This window comes from Sapajus apella, unplaced genomic scaffold (assembly GCF_009761245.1).
Source record: "Sapajus apella isolate SASKATOON/1434 unplaced genomic scaffold, GSC_monkey_1.0 scaffold49, whole genome shotgun sequence".
Classification (NCBI taxonomy): domain Eukaryota; kingdom Metazoa; phylum Chordata; class Mammalia; order Primates; family Cebidae; genus Sapajus; species Sapajus apella.
Window position 1 is genome coordinate 14,063,290 of NW_022436989.1, and position 18,323 is coordinate 14,081,612.

Sequence of the window (18,323 nt, forward strand, 5' to 3'; positions counted from 1 at the left end):
GTATCTTTCCAAGTTTAAAATCTTCCCATGGGTGTATGGGAAATTCAGAGGGAGGCTCCTGTGTGCTTAGAATAAAGGCTGCCTTTGTCCTTGCATTCTGGCCTCCAGGTGAAATGCTGTCGTATGCCAGCTTCTTAGGGCATTTTCTATTTTACTTCAGAATGCATTAATGGCATTACTGTTTCTTACCTGCTTAGGAATGCTAATGTCTGCCATGCAGGTAAGTCTGATGGGAACCGTAGGTGAGGGCTCTCTCCCGTCATGCAGTTCCCCCCGAGCTTTGCACTAAAGCAGCCTGCATGTGCTCAAAGTCACTCCCGTGGGGAAACAGCCATATTCTTCATGCCCTACTTGCCTTCCACTCTTCCCCCTTTTCCCACGCTACCATGCACCAATCAAAACAGGCACAAACTACTTCTCCAGCCAAAAAGCATGCAAAGTCTCCATGCAAATGGACACCCAAGAGGAGAGGGAGGTTTGCTGCCCACATATTTACTCTAACCTCCAGGACATTCTAGGTGTTTTGTTGGTTTGACGAGTTTAGTCATCTAAGACAGCAGCTTTCTCAGACAAAATACATAAATTGCATGAGAACACAGCTTTGAAAACTGTCGTATTATTTTGCAGTTCCCAGCTAAAAGTTGAAGTTTTTCTAATCTGAATTTACAATAAATTCTTGTTTCATCCCAAAGTAAAGTTACAAGATATTTGTTTTTAATCCCCGCCCCCGGATAAATGTATGTCATTTCCCCCTAAGTTAAACACTTGAACTGCGTTTGTCAGTAATGATAGTTAGAATAAGGCCATATACCCAGAGTCTTAAAAAAAACTGAAAATATACAGTATCCCGGTAAGAATGAGAGAAAGGACCTATCGTGTTTTCATTAAGCCTCAGTTCCTTAGGCTCTTCCTTTTTCTAGCATGACCTGTTCACTTGCTTTCTCCCCGTAAATTTCTCTCTCTTTATTAAACTTCCTCCAACCTCTGCATTCTTTCATTTCCTCTGCATTTCCTTTCCAGATTATAGCTCTTTTATATTTAACCTGCCTTCCATTTCCAGAGCTGCCTGGAAGTACGCTTGCCACAGTGCATTCAGCCTTAGTGAAATGGCTTTTGGTGGGGTTGTGTTGGGGCAGCGAGGGGGTGTTGGACTGATAGGCAACTGAATGTGTTGATGCTGAGCTTTCTTGTGAGGTGTGTGGCTTAGTGGAGAGTCTCAGAATACCAGGCCCTTTCCTATGTGCCTTTTCATGTCCATAGAACAGTCAGGCCCCTTTCTGTTACACAGAAGGGAAACCCACCTCAAATGAGTTTAATCAAAGTGGAGATTTTGTGGTGATGTAACTGAACAGTCTTGGGTCCATCTGTCTTCATGAGTGTCTAGATAAAGAGGTTCAGGTTTAGTCATCGGGGCCTAGTTCTGTCATTTCCTGTTCCTGTTCCTCTGTTTTGACACCATTCTCAAACACCACACCCTGGCGGTTAAAACACAGCTGTTATTTCCCTAGATCTTATGTCTCCTCTCATCTAAGTCCAGCAAGGACAGTGTGCTTCTTTCCCATAGACCTCATTGAAGGTCTCATTGTGTCTTATTGGTTCTGACTGAGCCATAGTCTGTGAGCCCAATCACTGAGACCAGGCAAGCACTTGGCTTGGGCTTACTTACACACACAGAATTGGATTCTAAGTTCCCCCAAGACTGGATGGGCCTGGTTCTCCAAGGGATATTTGGATTTCCGTGGATAAAAGCCGGGCAGCAAAAATCAACCGGTGACCCCTGAGGACTCTCTGTTTCTGGTGAAATGGCAGCTGAATTAATGAGTGAGCTTCTGTGAAGAGACAAATGTTCAAGTTTTGTGCAAGCGACTTTCCCTTTGAAGAAAACATTTATCGAATGTTGCTAGTCACCCCTAGCTTTTCTCATGTGTGAATGCTCCAACGGGCAAGGTCTTCGTCCACCAGTCTCAGATGCCAAGTTCTGGGTCTCTGAAAACCTGCTTTTTCTCCAGCATTATTTGACAGAGTGTTGGTCTTAAGAGTTCTAGAAAAGGGCTGGGCATGGTGGCTCACACCTGTAATCTCAGCACTTTGAAGGCTGAGGTGGGAAGATCACTTGAGCCCAGGAGTTTGAGACTAGCCTGGGCAACATGGCAGGATTCCATCTCTACAAAAAAACAAAACAAAAATAGCAAAGACACAAACCAACAAGAAGAGTTCTAGAAAGGAAGGACACATTAGGATACATTGCCATGTGTAACTTCTCGTTCTTGTACTTCAAAGATAAAGTAAAATAATACACATACTTTGCTATCATATGTATAGTTAGTCCTTAAGATAGATAATAGAGGGGACCTCGTTATGTGGTGGTGTGGCATTCTGTGACCTGTTTGGGCAGAGTAGATATACAGTGCTTCCTGTCAGATGCATGAGCACAAAACTCTAGTCACGTCACTTAGCAAAATTACAGCATTGAAGCTGGCCCTTAGGCAGTTCTGGAAAAGCAGTTAAGGTGCTACCATCTGTTTAATTCATGCTCAGGAAAAACGACTCAGTCCTATGTCAGTCAGATGATCTTCTGGATTTAAACTGCTGTCTGACAGGCTTAGGGTGGATATTCCAATTGTCTCAAACTTCCCAGCCTCTGACACACAGAAAGCTGTGCTACCCATTCACTGGAGGGCTAATTTCTTTGGATTTGTGAGAAGCTTTGTCTTCTGCAGAAGTCCGTGATGTAATGATGATCTGGGAATCTTTGAATTGGCTATCTGAGAGAAAAATTCTCAGAAAACAGACTAAGAGCCAGCTATATGGCTCAATGTAGATATTTGAATTTTGGAATTAACATACTAGTGTGTGTGTGCACACTCATGTGAGTTTGTGTGCACATGGGGGGTGTCATTTTTGTAACTCTGTCTCTAATAGTAGAGGTAAAGAATGGAACCAGAGCGGAGCCAGTGAGATGCCAACAGGTCAGGATTTTGGCCCATGGAAGGGGCAAGTGGCTTATATAACTTTAGCACTGTCTTCCCAATTTGCAATATTATGGCAGTTCATGGCCCTGAATGAGGCACTTTCCTGCAATAATAGTCCTGGTAGTAACAGCCACCATTTATGAAACACTTACACATTAAGCTGAATGTTAGATTGTCTAATTTTATCTGCACAACAATACTGAGACTGGTGATGCTAGCTGTATTTTACAGATAAGGAAACTAAGACTGATTGTCAAAGTGCTCAACTTAATGTAGATAGTAAGTGGCCAGTGGACAGGTGAGTCTCCCTCCCTGCTCCTGTCCCCCCACAGTGGTGCCACACAAGCTCAGGGTTCTTCAGAGCCCAGGCAGGTGTGATAAATAGGTGAAGGGGGCCCAGTGTGGAATGATAGAGACGAGTGGGGATGACTACAGTCAATTGGAGGGCATTTATCCCCACTGAAGGGCTGCCGCTATGTTAGTCTACTCATGGTGGCTCATAAGCCCCAGGTGACAGGATTTTCCAGTTTTTCTCCACAGGAGCTAGAAATACATATTTGTATCTAAAAATGTATTTTGTTTCATATTGTTGATTTTAATTTTTTTTAACAACATCACAGACCACAGGCTGTGTGTGGTTGGCTGTGGCCTGTAAGCTACCTGTGGTCAGCCTCTGCTCTGCTCCCTCCAGTGGGAAAGCGCTTTCCCTGGTCCTTCTTACACACCTATGTGGGATCCAGATGCCCCTAGGAGATTCCCACTGCAGGCTCCTCCAAACCACCTTGCGAAGTTCTCCACTGATTGCTTCCTTGTGAAACTCATCTTTGAAAGCTCAACTTACAATCTGCCGCTATTCTACTTCTTTTCCTTCTCAGTCCTCCCTGTGAAAATAAATTCATCTCTTCAAGTTGCTGCCAGAAGGATGCTGATCATGTTCTGCCTGGTATCTCATTTATTTGTAGAGGTTCCCGTCTCTTTTTCTAGATAGCATACATCTAAAACCAGCCTTCACTTCCTTTATGGGTAAATGCTCAATAAATGTGGGATTAAATCAAATGAATCACTGGAGATAACAAAGATGGCCCAGTTGGAGTTCTGGGATGAGGGGAGACAGGAGAAGCTAAACAGGAGGGGCAGAGTAGGCCCCTGGGGGCCGTGAAACCTGGTTGAGGAGCTTGGTTTGTTCTCTATGCAGCAGGAGTGATGGGAATCTATCTGCAGAGCAAAACAACCCCGATGAATGTGGAATTATCAAAACAACCCCAAGAAGTAAATCCCTCATCTTTGGTGGGAGATGTGGGTTGGTGGGAGAGCCAGAATCACTAGCAGTTTGCCAGATCAATATATTTGAACACAGAACGTGATCTTCTCTTTTTATAAGCGGGAAAGTAGAGCAAAATGAAATCTGTAAAATGACTCTTTTTAAACCAATCTACATAGAAATCAGAGGTGGAGACTCAAATTTTCCAGCCCTGAGTTTTTATTATTTTAATTTAATTTATTTTTTTGAGACAGGGTCTTGCTCTGTGGCCCAGGCTGGAGTGCAGTGGCACAATCTTGGCTCACTGCAACCTCCACCTCCTGGGTTTAGGGGATTCTCTTGCCTCAGCCTCCCAAGTAGCTGGGATTAAAGGCATGCACTAGCACACCTGGCTAATTTTTTGTATTTTTAGTAGAGATGGGGTTTTGTCATGTTGCTCAGGCTGGTCTCAAACTCCTGGCCTCGAAGTGATTTGCCCGCCTCGACCTCTCAAAGTTCTGGGATTACAGGCACGACCCACCACGCCCAGTCCAGCCCTGTGTTTTATTAATTCATAAGGAAACAATTTTCTCTGCCTGTATGAAAGCTAGCAGCAGAGGAAAATCTGACATTGAGAATTTTACTTCCTTGAAATCAGGGGTTTAGTATGTAGCTATGTGAACACAAATTTTTGTCTCGGATTTATCTGGGTTCAAATTCCAGCACAATATTTACTTTTTGTTTGACATTATACAACTTGCTTAACCATGTTAAGTATTCATTTTCTAACCAAAAAATATAGACGATACCTTTGTAATTAATTCACTGGGTTGCTTTAAAAATTAAATGTGATAGTACACATGCAGTGCTTAAGACAGTGCCTGCCATGGAGGGCCCTCAGTCAATGTTAGCTGTGGTTACTCTCTTTGGTTAGAAGCAGTAGGACTTCAGGTAAAGTGCACTGTGACTTGATATACCAAAAGATGCTGACTTTTGTTTCTTGAGCTTACATCACAAAATACCGGATTTTATATAACAAAAGATACTTTCGGCCAGGTGGGAGCCTTTCCTCTAGTGCTTTTATGAGTTGGTTTATGTCATTTGAAGGCATTCCCCTTATTAACCTGTTGTGTTCCAACATCTTAGCATGTATGATCATTTTCGAGTAGGTCTTTTAATATTATGTTCCTGGCTTTTAATGCAATTAATTTTTAAGTTTTTCTGTTATAGTAAACATAAACTTTGATTTTGAACTTGGAAGGATGCCTACATGGGGCTGTGAGCCATTCAGCCATGGATAATACATTGGAAAAGCAGCCTTTTGCCTATAGGATGACTTCAGTGGCTGGGATTTTCTCCAACTGGGCTATTAAATGGCTGATTCTTATTATTGGCAAGAAAGCCATTCTTCTTAGCCATTGTTCAGCCTTGTTACCATGTGACAGTTTTATATCCCTGACTCCCAAGTATGAACAGGGAATTGTTAGCAATGTAACTTCCATGTCTCTTTGGGGATTCCTGAAGGAAACCAGGAGAGGAAACAGATTTCTCTCCTTGGCCCCACTGTGACTGTGGGAACCAGTGCAGTTCTTGTGGACTGCTGGAGAAACATAAGCTGCACTGTCCAGTTGTACAGTAGCTGTCCATAGAGCAGATACCTTTGGTGACATTACCTAACATAGTTCTGCTTTCCCCAGAAACTGGAATGAGGAAACTACAGCTTGAATTGCAGCCTTTAGAATTGCTAGTAGGAAAAACTGCCAGAGGATAAATCCACTTCAGCATTTTATTACTCAGAACACAAGATTGATTCAGTAGTTCAAAGCCAAAATCAACTAATTTGCCTAGAAAATTGGAGTTGCTAATCTGAAGTAGGCTATCTGCCTAGGAAGTTGGAGGTGAAGCTGCTTAGAAAGTTGAAATGTGTTTTTGAGTCCAAAGGGTTTGATGCAGAGTGAACTTTTATTACTTCTCAATAGATCTTGCAATTAAATCTTGATAGTTTCTCTTTTTTGTTCAACAAAGATTTATATTTCTTTGTGTATAAATTATTCCAAGTAATATAGCAGCGCTTTCTTCTATGAATAATCTATAACCATGTTTCAGTATTAATCTGGCTTCTCCAGTGTCAAAAGCGATCTAATGGAAATGCATGCAAAATGCATATCTTCTGCTCCCCAGTGAAATCTGATTGGAAAGACATGATATTTATATTCATTTTGAAGCTCTATAACTCATAAAGTAGGTATGGTAGTCTACTGAATGGAAGAGCCATTCTGGAGCAAATTAGTTCACAGGACCTTTCATTGGGAATTTTTATATCAAGGATGGAACCTCAACTTGTTTTTATTTAAAACAGAGTAGGATGGTAATATAAATATTTATCTGAATTCACTTATTCATGGCTTTTGTTTTTGAATTATTGTAGCAAAGATTGAAGCAGGTATTTTCAGTTTATAAATTGGGCTTATATTTGAAAGCTGCTCTAAATCTCTAAGCCCACTGTGTACCATACTCCAAAGGCAGATTGAAGCCCTGTACGTAATCTTTACTACCTCCTCAGAATTCTTACTCTTCTGTTGACATTATCAGCTTCTCTAACCCTTATCTCAACAAAACCTCTTACTTATTGGTATTAATTTTCAGGAAAGTCCTCTAAAGCCACAGTGTTTAATTATCTACCTGGCTCCCAAAGAAGATAAGCAGGCAGAAAGCGGCAAGAAGTAATCACCTTTGTTTAGACTCTGTTTTTAACTTTAGTCAGAAGAAATAATAGTGACACTCTGGTTTGGAATAGCTGAACAGGAACGCAGGGCTCAAAAACAAGTCAACTAGATATTCAAAATGAAGAGTAAAACATTGTGACTTCTTTCAGTATTGGATATACCCAGTTCGATGTGCCATTCGGTTATAGTTTGGAAATTTCATCTTTTATTACAAATATTTGAGATCATGCATATTGTTGCCTCACTCACTTAATTTGGATAGTAGAGAGATATGTATTCGCTGCTTCAAATTTGAAAAACTTTTTTAGGCTCTTGGTGCCTTTGATCACACAGAGGTGGAAAACTCTGGCAAGAAGCAGATGGTCATCCAGGTCTGCCTTGGAATAGTATCTGCTATCTCAGATTTCCACTTCCTCTCTTGTTGGCTTTTCACTCTTTACTCTTTGTTCCTCTCATTGTCATTCTTATCTTGCTTTCTTAGACATATTAGAAAGAGATTATACTTCCACCCAGGCATAGTCATAAGGAGGGAAGGTTTGTGAGGTTGATTCTAGAAAGACTTGTTCTCTGGGGCATCTTCTCTGAAAGCCTGAGAATTGGCCCTGCTGCTTAGTGTGGTCACAGCCAATGCCGCCACATGATGGCAGTCAGGTCCCATGCTCCCAGCCTTGCCTCACTTCTGCGGCATCGCTGCCTTTTTCTCATACAAATTTTGCTGTCACATAAAAGAAGAGTTGCTGGCCGACTTTAAAACAAGAATCCCTGTTAAAATTCAAAATAACAGGTTATGGTTTTCAGAACAGTGCTGCTTTAGTTAAGTTTCTTTCATATTGAACATGTTGCTGCGACTTTCCTTTCTGTGTCCCTCTGTGTGCCTTGTTCCCACGTCCCCAGAGGAAGCCTGAAAAGCAAGGAAGGATAGGCAGAAAAAGGGAGGCCCTCTCCCTGAGAGTGGAAGGCTATCGTCTTTAAACTCCGGGAAGATGAAGAATCTCAGGAAATGTTTTTCCTAGGTCAATGAGACAGTGTAGAGAAGGCACTTGTATTTTGACTGTTACTTGTAGAAGCTCAGATGGTGAAAACCTGGGGAGTCCAATATGGTGGAATATTGTCATGGTCAATTTGAGGCCCAGCTCCTTCCATGTAGAAGTGTGCTTTTCTGACCCAGTCTAGATTCCAGCCCCAGGCCCGTCTTTATTGCCTTCTAGTGACAGAACTTTTAGAAGTTTCCACCATTAATCACTATTTCTGCTATTGCTTGCAGCTCAATTTAGTTTAAATAAACGTATCTCTGCTATACCCCTGAACCAAACTAGTTTACGAAAGATTCACCAGAGAACAGGATAATTGAGACCAGATGTGCTCAGTATCATATATTGTAGTTCACTGAATAGCTACTACAGGCTTGGGATATTTCCATTTCCATTAATGTTTTAGAGGAAGAGAAAATGTCTCTTGAAACTTAACGCTTTCACTTTATATGTATTGATATGGGAAAGCTTTGGCTTTAAGTTACAAAGACATAGTCTTTTTAGATGATTATACTGCTCACAGTCCATAACTTAAAAAAAAATGAGAGAGAATAAGCAGCAAATGATTGAAGAAGAAATACAAGCAAAGAACACAGACTTTGGAATTATTCAAAATTGGACTCCTGTCCACCTGTCCATGAAAGGGATTTTTGTTAACATTGTCGTCTGTTTGGTAATTGGATGGGCAAGCTGGTGCACTATCAGGACATCAGAGAATTACATCACATAAGGGAAATGTCTCCATTTGAGCAATGCTTACTGTAAGGATGTAACCATTTCCTTCTAGCCAAACGGGGAGCACATATACACATGAGAATACAGATGACAATACAGGTTTCTGATGCAGACATATACCATTCATTAAGCTCAGAAGAGAATCTTGCTTAATATGCTCATGCCTTGTCTAGAATACTCAACCCTTGTAAAAAAGGCTAATTAAGAGGGAATGTAATATGCTATTTGAGACTGTCTATGTAAAACAGGAGGATTAGGTGTGAGTTGAGAGCAAGATACTCTTCCCACATGCCTGCTAACAAGACACTTGGAATTAATATGTCATTTGTGTAAAAGCATAGGAGTCATGTTGCTATTTAATATAAGAATAAGCAAAGCCAAGTCCTACAGAAGGAAGCAAAAAGGGTCAGGGATGGTTATGAAGTGCCTAATATATGAAAGGCAATGTTCACTGCTTTACATGCATAGTCTGGCTTAGTTTCCACAATGATCCCTATGAGGAAAATATCTTCCTGATTTTATAGGGAGGATTTGAGGTAGGAAAATAACTTGCTTATAGTCATGGATAGTAAGTAGTAGAGAAATAATTTAACCTACTTCTGTTTAATTCTAGCACTCGCCCAAAAGATTTTAAATAGAAAACCCACAGATTTTTTAAAAGGATATTTAAATGGCTTACATAGGAAAATGATGTTTATTATTATTTTACAATCAGAAATATTCTAAGAAATATGGTAAAATTATGCTAATGTGTATTGATTGATTCCTAGCAGGAAACCTTAGTAGGAGGAAGACTGCTCTAAAACAGCCATTCGTTACACCTTATTCATAGTCAATTCTTAGTTTATTTCAGTTGGCAATAGAGGGTGCTATACACCTTCTACATTTTTGCACAGAAGCATACATTTTTCTTCCCACTCCTGTCCATTTACGGTCATTACCTACCTTGCCTACAATGTAGTTAGCTTAATCTTTTGGTTTTAGTGAAGTTTTGACCTGCGCCAAAACTTCAGATACCAGTTTAAGATATCTCCGAATTTGTGTTAACAATGCAATTTCAGTTCTATTGTATTTCGATGTGAAATGATAGTGTTACATTACTCAGTGGCTTCTATACAAAGCAGAAAAGTTTAAAGGAACATTTGTTTTTTTATATCTAACTAATCTTTTTTCTCTGTTAGTGACAGAGATTATGCCACTAATATAGACAAGAAGAAAAAGCACTATTTAAGGAGCAAGCATTAAATTATGGAAGAACAGGATTTTAAAATTTTCAAACTCCATGTGCTTGTTCCACCTGATTCATTTCCTAAACACTGAGTTTGTCATGTAATGTTTCCTAAATGGTTCTTTATAAGGAAGACTTTATTGAATGTATTGAAATTTATGTTTATTTATGTGGGTGTGTGAAAATTGCTTTTTTTTTTTTTTTTTTTTTGAGACAGGATCTTACTCTGTTCACCCAGGCTGGAGTGCAGTGGCGTGATCGTGGCTCACTGCAGACTAAACCTCCCAAGCTCAAGTGGTCCTCCCACCTCAGCCTCCCAAGTAACTGGGACTATAGGCATGCGCCAACATGCCCGGCTAATTTTTTTCTATATTTGTAAAGATTGGGTCTCACTATGTTGCTGGGGCTGGTCTTGAACTCCTGGGCTCAAGCAATCCTCCTGCCTCAGCCTCTCAAAGTGTTGGGATTACAGGCGTGAGCCACTGCACCCAACTGTATGACAGTATTGTGAACATTATTCACACAGAATAACTATTGGTATGTTTATGAATACAGTAGGAAGGAATTAGGAAAAAGATCCAAAAGACTGTCAGAAGCTTTATCATGAAAGGTGTAGATTATAAACCAGAAGGGAATTACATTACTGTAGCGTGTGCATTCTTGAGGAACCTGTATTAGATGGTGTGGTTTGGGCTGCAGGTAACCTTGTGTAACAAAGTGGGCCACACAATGAGATGTATTATCTCAGAACACAAGAAACCCAATGATAGGATCTGTTGAAGGCTGGTGAATTCAGAGGTTTAATGCTGTCATCAAAAAACTAGTTCCCTTCCATCACTCAGCTCTCCAGTCCTCAAGTTTGTCCTTCACGATGGCATTATTTATTATTCATGAATCATCTAAAGGCCTGGAGAAAGACTGTCTTTTACTTTTGTTACAATTTAAGAACTATAGAAAAATTTGTCCAAGAGCTCTCTTATTCCCAGCCAACTCCTCTTTGCTCCCCAGTGACCTCCTAGAATTGTGTTTCTTTCTCATTCCAAAGCCAAACTCTGGCCAGTGCAAATGGCTTACAGACCTGGATTTTTCCCTGGGGCTAGGGAGGACCTTGTGTCTCTTCCAAAGCACACAGTCTTGGAGGATTTAATAAAATGGAGTTATGGTAGCAGACATTCTGTGAGAAGTGCCTGTTGAGTAGGCAGCCGACATTGTGTCCTAAAGTTGTAGGTACCCTGCTAGAAAATCAGAGAGAGAAGTATGTCCTAGGTTTTGCTTTCTGAGCCAAAGGAAAAAAATGCTAGGATTGAAATTGCTTATTATTAATTTAAGTCTTGTCCATCTGTGTGTGTTTAAAGATAAAACTATTTTAGATACAGATCACAACTAATTCAGTAATGTCCTCTTTATCAATTACCCAAGGTGTTTCTTTTATCTAATATGTGGTTTCCTTGCTTTGAGGTGTGGTGGAGAGGAGGTGCAGCCAGGTAGCAGAAGGGTTAATCTCTGTTTCTTCCTCATTGGTGTCTGGAGAATTATCAAGCTATTTGTTTTTACAAAATGTGAAGCTAGAGTTTGTTGCTAAGGCCTTCCCAGCCACTAAATATGTAAAAAAATTAAGTTTGTCATCTGTGGAACACCAGGCATCTACCTACCTGCCCTACGACACACTGCAACCCTGGACAGCCTGAGTAATTTCAATGTATGCAGGGTAATTGACTTTCTACCTGAAGGTAGCCTTGTATACATAATTTTAAACTCTTAACTGTTTATGTAAGGTTGTAAAGACTCATCCACTACGTGCTTTGGGCATTCCTATTGTCCTTGTGTTTGTATATAATAAATAGATGACTTCTGGTATTACCAGGTAACCAAAGCTTTTGTTTTGCCCATCCTCAGAGAGATGCAGGTCAGCTCCTCCAGTACCACAACTTCTGAGAGTCAAGATCCGTCTTCTGGGGACCCTGCGGTCCGTGCCCTTCAACAACAGCTGTTACTGATGGTGGCTCGCAGGACCCAGTCAGAAACCCCACGGGTACGTACATTCCAGAATTGCTGTTTGTGGGTGTTCTAGAAACAGGGAATCTTAAAACCTTTTTCCAGGTTGGATTACCTGACAGAATTAGTCAGGCCTTTCCTGAATTTTGCATCACTGGGTTATTGATATATCACAGCAAGGCAGTCTACCGACTAAATGTGAAAAGAAATCAGATAGATAGCAGCTAACCAAGACTGCTAATATTGGGTTAGCTAACCTAACCCAATATAACCTTGAGTTGTTATTAACAGGATTGCCACTGTCTCAGTTGCTTTCCAAGATGCATTAGAAATTCATGCACATTGATCTATGGTTGCCAGGATGCATAAGTCTTACAAGAGCTCACTGGATTAGGTTGCCTTTTCCCCCCATGGTTTGGAAAATATCTGTGTTTTTTTAAATAATGTATTATTGCCTTGTGTATTAAATATTCAAAGATTCTTAAACATTTGACTTAAAGAGAGACTTTGTTCTTGGGGCAAGTGACATTATCATCAAGAGGTCTAAAAATATGAAGCCTTTCATTATTTTACTAAGAGATAACTTATTAATGTTCATTCATTTATCCAGTCAACCTTTAATGAGACACTTGGGAGGCAGAGCCAAGGATTCAAAGCCAAAGATAACATGGGAGGTTAGTGAAACACCCAGACATGAAGTTAGAGCTGCAGATTTAATTTTGGGCATTTTGGAGGAGGGGATATGGGGAAGGCTTCTTAGAAGAAGAAATACTTGGGTTCAGCCTTGAAGAAAGATTGGTTTCCATTGGTACAGATTGAGAGAAAAGGATTACAGATGGATGATGTTATGTGAGTGTCAAGTTTCTTTATTTCTGTTTACTTTTTTCCTGGAAATGTTTCAGTTCAGTCTAGAAAAGCTCATCTTTGAAAAAATAATACAATTTTATATACATACATATATTTTTATGACTGCTTAGCCACATTTTTCCAAAGGATGATCAGTAATACAATGGAGCTGGGTGCAGTGGCTCATGCCTGTAATCCCAGCACTTTGGGAAGCCAAGGTGGGCAGATCACTTGAGGTCAGGAGTTTGAGACAGCCTGGCCAACATGGCGAAAACCCATCTTTACTAAAAATACAAACATTAGCCTGGTATGGTGGCACATGGCTATAGTCCCAGCTACTTGGGAAGCTGAAGTACAAGCATCACTTGAAACCGGGAGGTGGAGGTTGCAGTCAGCCAAGGTCATGCCACTGCACTCCAGCCTGGGCAACAGAGCGAGACTCTGTCTCAAACAAATAAACACAAAATACAGTGGGTTGAAATTTATACACCATTACTCAGATGTGCAAAGAAAATGTTGAGTTACCTTTTAGTGGACCACATATTGCTCTGAGCTCTTATTCCTGTTGATGTGGTGAGTGTAGGGAGGACTTACCTTAAAAGTGCCAATTGCTGGACGCAGTGGCTTATCCTGTAATCCCAGCACTTTGGGAGGCTGAGGTGGGGTGATGGCCTGAGCCCAGGAGTTCAAGGCTGCAGTGTGCTATGACTGTACCACTGCACTCTAGCCTGGGTGGCAGAGTGAGATCCTCTCTCAAAACAAAAAAAAGTGCCAATTAGGGTAATGCAGCCCTTTCAGGCTTAGAGTTTCTGTGTGAACAAGTGTTTAATTTATTCAAAGAACTAGTCTTTTGGGACTATGTATTCTCTTTCCTTTTAGGTGTTCAGGCTCTTTTTCTTTTTTCCAGGGCCTCTGTGCATAACAGGTAGGATTCCTAAACCAGTAGGTGGAAGCGGACCTGGGAGGGGCACTTTTGGTGGGGGAGTATCCCCTTGGCCCAGTCACTGGGTGTACTGTGTATCATATCTCCCTGGTTTGGGTGAGGTGCTGGATCTGCCACTCACTGGCCACCAGTGACCCTGCCATTTGCCCCAGCTGTGTTCTCCACACACTGTCACCCTTTACAAGGTCTGTGAGATCTGCCCAGCCCCACCCTCAGCTGCCAGTACGTAGTGCTCACTGCAGCCCTAGTAACGTGGGGGCCCTGTAGAATATGGGCTTTCCTGAGAAACTTGTGTTTTCCCCTGAGATAGGCCCAGGGAAGCGCTAACTCCCTACCACCCTCCAGAACATTAGTGTTGAGCCTCTAAGAAGGTTCCATGAAAGTATTGACATAGCTTGGGAAGAGGTAAATGCCATTGATTTCATGAGTAGCAGAGCTATAGGAAACCAGAAACTTTGGATTATCAAAGGTTTACATCCATTGGTTTAATATCTCAAAAATATCCCAGCTAGAGCAGAAACTTAAAAATAAGTAAATATTACAAGAATAAATCAGAAACAGTCCAGCCATTCCTTATTTTACATTTGTACTCTTGTAAATGACACGATGATGCTTAAAAACTCAACTCACCTGTAGTGTTTCATTGTTAGACAGTTAACCAAATTCATTGCTTCAATCGTTTAAACTTTGTTAACTTTTAGTAAAAAATTTTCAAGTTCTATATTCTGTTATATCTGGGTACAGAGGAGGAAAAATGAAGATCGCTGACCAGTTTCATAGGTAGGCCCTAAGAAAATATTTACAAAGGTCTCATACTGGAGAAAAAATGTAGTTCTACTATTTGTTTTCTAAATATAATTGATATCGCCAGGAAATTAAATTAGGTTTCAGCCACAAAATAAAAGCTAAGTTGGTTTTCTGCTCATTATCCAACAAATATTTGCTGTAGGATGACTATGCCTGCAGTCCTGTGCTCGGAGCTTGGTCTACAATGGTGAAAAGTCTCAGTACCTGCCTGCAAGAAGTTTAACAGCCAGTCAACCAATTCAACTCTATAGGACAGAAATTCTGATTAGAATAGGCTTTGGTGATGCGGGACACAGAAGAAGCTCCAGGCCAGTAAATAGAGGATCAGAGAGGCTTCCTTAGCAAGGTGAAACCTCAGCTGAAATCTGGAGGATGAGTTGAAGTTAACCAAATAAAAGGAGATAAGGGTATCTACATAGAGAAATGACCTGGCTAAAGGGGCCTGGAGGTGAGACAGAAAGCAGGTGTGTTCAGTGCTTCTGGAGCCTGGAGGCACAGGAGGGCTATTTCTCAGAAGAGACTAGCAAAAGTAAGCAGGAGATAAGTCTCTGAAGACAAGACTTTAATCACCTCCTTCCCCCATCCTCCCTGCCTCTCTCCTTCAAGCGCAGCACCTGAGCGTTGGGGATGCTTCCCCCACAACTTTCCGCAAGCTCTTTCTAGCAAAGGACAGAATTCTACAGGCTCTGATGGGTGGGTGGCCAGGGGGTGAGCCAAGGCCAGAGAAAGACTTGTCTGAAATTCCTCCCTGGTACAAATACAGTATGTGTGCAGGGAATGAAGTGGCCCTGAAACGGAGCTCTCAGGAAGGGCTGTCACTTTTATGAAGGGCTGGTCATTTAAAAAAAAAATACACAAACACACACACACACACACACACACACACACACACGAGAAGAGGAAGTTCTTTTTCATCATCATAGCTGTAGAGTTTAGCTCTTGAGCACAAAGAGAAGGGCAGAGCTTAGGGCATAGTTGGAACTAGTGAAAATCTGTTGTTTGAACTCAAGATTGGCATTCAGGGGTTTTGAATATTACCAGTTACAATACTGGATGAATCTATATTATAAACTGGTACTTCTCTGTGACTAAATTTGTCCATTATGTGCTTCTAACTCCACAGAGTATATTCTGTAGCCTCATTACCATGGCTTTTAAAATCTTACATTGTTCCAATATGTTATGGGCCAGTACCTGAGTAATCACCTTGAAACATTTTCTTTATTATACTGCTGGTTGAGAGGCAGGTGAAGTCTACTCAAGGGCAGCAAAGAATCTGTAGGAATACAGCATTTTCCACTTCCATTTACTGTCACCTGGATATGGTCTCCAACTCATTCAGCTTCTCTTAACGTTAAAAAATGAGATAGTGTGGTATGTGAAAGTGCTTTGTAAACTCTAAAACTCTATGCAAGTCTATGATCACAACATTATTATTATCATTATGAGTAACATGAAGGTCAAGCATTTCATTAGTTCTAAACTGATGAGAATTGGTGAGAATTGCAAAGATGAGCACAGTGCTAGGCCTGACTGTTATTCTAGGTAAATATAAAGGTAGCATTTATATCACAATATCATTAAAACATTAACAAGAACTTATAAAAATGTTGGCATTTACTAAAAGATGAAACTGTTGAAATAATTATGTAGATGAAAGAGATGAGACCTCAATTATAATATTGTAGCATTTATTTTTCAACATAGATTCATTTATCTGAAAGTATATTAATACTTTAAAAATAAAAAGTAACATTTGCATCTTTTCATTTATCATGTTCAGAAGTTCATTTAAATATGGAGGCTCCTCAACTTAGAATGGGTTTATAGCCCTATAAATTCATCATAAATTGAAAATATGTTGAAAATGCATTTAATACACCTAACCTACTGAACATCATAGCTTAGACTGGCCTGCCTTAAACATGGTCAGAACACTTACAGTAGCCAACAGTTGGGAAAATCATCAAATACAAGGCCCATTTTATAATAAAATGTTGAATATCTCATATCACTTATTGATGTTCTACTGAATGCTTATGACTTTTACAGCATTAAAGTTAAAAACTCGTAAGTTGAACCATTGTAAGTCAGAGACTATCTGTAACAGGTTTAGAATCCACATGATTGGTTATGAATTCTGGCTGCTAAATGTAGCCACTGTTACAACAGTATCATCCTACTTCTAAAACATATGTTTCATCCCTCAAAGTTTTGTTCACATCTAGATATAATTCACATTCCACTTGTATGTTTTGAACACAAGTTGTATGCATAGCACTGGGCTAGGTACCTTTATGTTCGATGTCATCTTATCTTTAAGAGAAGTCTTCAGGTTAGGCATTATTTCATCTAGGGTTTGAATATCTAAGGAAACTGCAGTGCAGAGGGTCCTGAACTTGGGACATTGAAGGGACCCTGACTCAGTGTTCCTTCCTAGTTGTCCTTTTGTCACTATTAGGGTCTCCAGTGCTCACATCTTCCTTGGCGGCCACTGCTGTGATTTCTCACAATCCCACTTCTGACACCAAACAGTCCCTACCAACCCTGCTGTCCTAGTGCTGGGCTTGATAGCTGTTAGGAGTTACACATAGTTCCCCAAAGGACCACTTTTTCTTCTCTCTACTCTTCAGTCTTCTACTCCTTCTCCCTTTCCCCTGCCCTTTCAGGTGAAAACCTTTTGGGAAGCTGAGAACCTCTAACTATTTTCAATATCCATCCCCCCCCAAAAAAAAGAGGCCAATAATTTAAATCCGTCTGTGCCTGTTCTGACTTTGGGGAGGTTCTGTAAAGCTGATCACTTACTCTCTCTTTCACATAACAGGGCCTAATATCTATTTTAGTTTTTATTTGATGTGGTTCATTCTAAAAATCACAAATCTGACTTTAAGTTCGTTTTACATAACATTTGTAACCCATTATTCCTCACCTTACTTTTGCCAGTTTCCATTATCTAGTGTCCTTTTCAAATTTATGTTGTTAACTTGTTCTTTCACAGTAGGACCATATGTATTGTATCGTGAACTCTATTTGTTTTGCTGTGAAGGTGACTTTCTCTTTACTGATCAGCACTGCTTGAGGTGTCGATTCACCTGGGTCCCCTTAAGCATGATCGTAGAAAGAGCACAAATCTCTTCCTAATCTAGGACCTCGGACCAGTGACCTAATCTCTTAGAGCCTCACTTTCTTTTAGGAAACTGAGCTATTGTAAGCTTTTAAGGATTAGAGATAATATGTGGCAAAATTATGATTTTACTAGTTGGTGGCAATTACTGATATCATCAAAAATTTGTATTCGTTATCTGGAACTCTTGAAATAGCATTACTTGAACAGTTGAATTTCTCAGGTATCTCAGAAGGAATAGTCTTTTATTCTTAGATTTCAAAAATTCCACCAAAAATATTTTTTAAATGTACACTATATTTCCCTGCCTTCTTAAGAAGAATATACTGATAGTAATGTAAGTTGTTCTTGATAATTCAGATTCATTAAATAAAACTTGGATATTATGCTATAAACACTAATCCATATAGGGAGTATGTGTAAATGCAATTAACTTGTTTTTTAAAAAGAACTTAAGCTCAACTTTTATCCTTTCCTTCCTCCTCCCTTTTCCCAAGCTCTTTCTCAGTATAATAGAATTAAACTTGCAGGCCCAACTTACTGGGCAATGCAACATAATTATTCTTTGGCAAGGCTTAATGAATCAGAGACATAAACATAATTTTTTGGTTAATTTGTTTATGCATTCATTTTTTCATTATTTAGGCCACTTACAGTGAAAGATAAAAGTCATAGA

At 40.2% G+C, this 18,323-nt stretch overlaps 1 protein-coding gene across 5 annotated transcripts in view; it reads left to right on the forward strand.

Annotated features, from left to right (window-relative positions):
- The window catches only part of PCNX2 (pecanex 2), a 291,183-nt gene that overhangs the window by 38,306 nt on the left and 234,554 nt on the right, over positions 1-18,323 (forward strand). For all 5 annotated transcript variants that reach the window (XM_032242324.1, XM_032242325.1, XM_032242328.1 and 2 more), the window contains exon 9: positions 11,829-11,964. In XM_032242324.1, the coding sequence (XP_032098215.1) occupies positions 11,829-11,964 (136 nt within the window). The remainder of the gene's footprint in view (positions 1-11,828; positions 11,965-18,323) is intronic.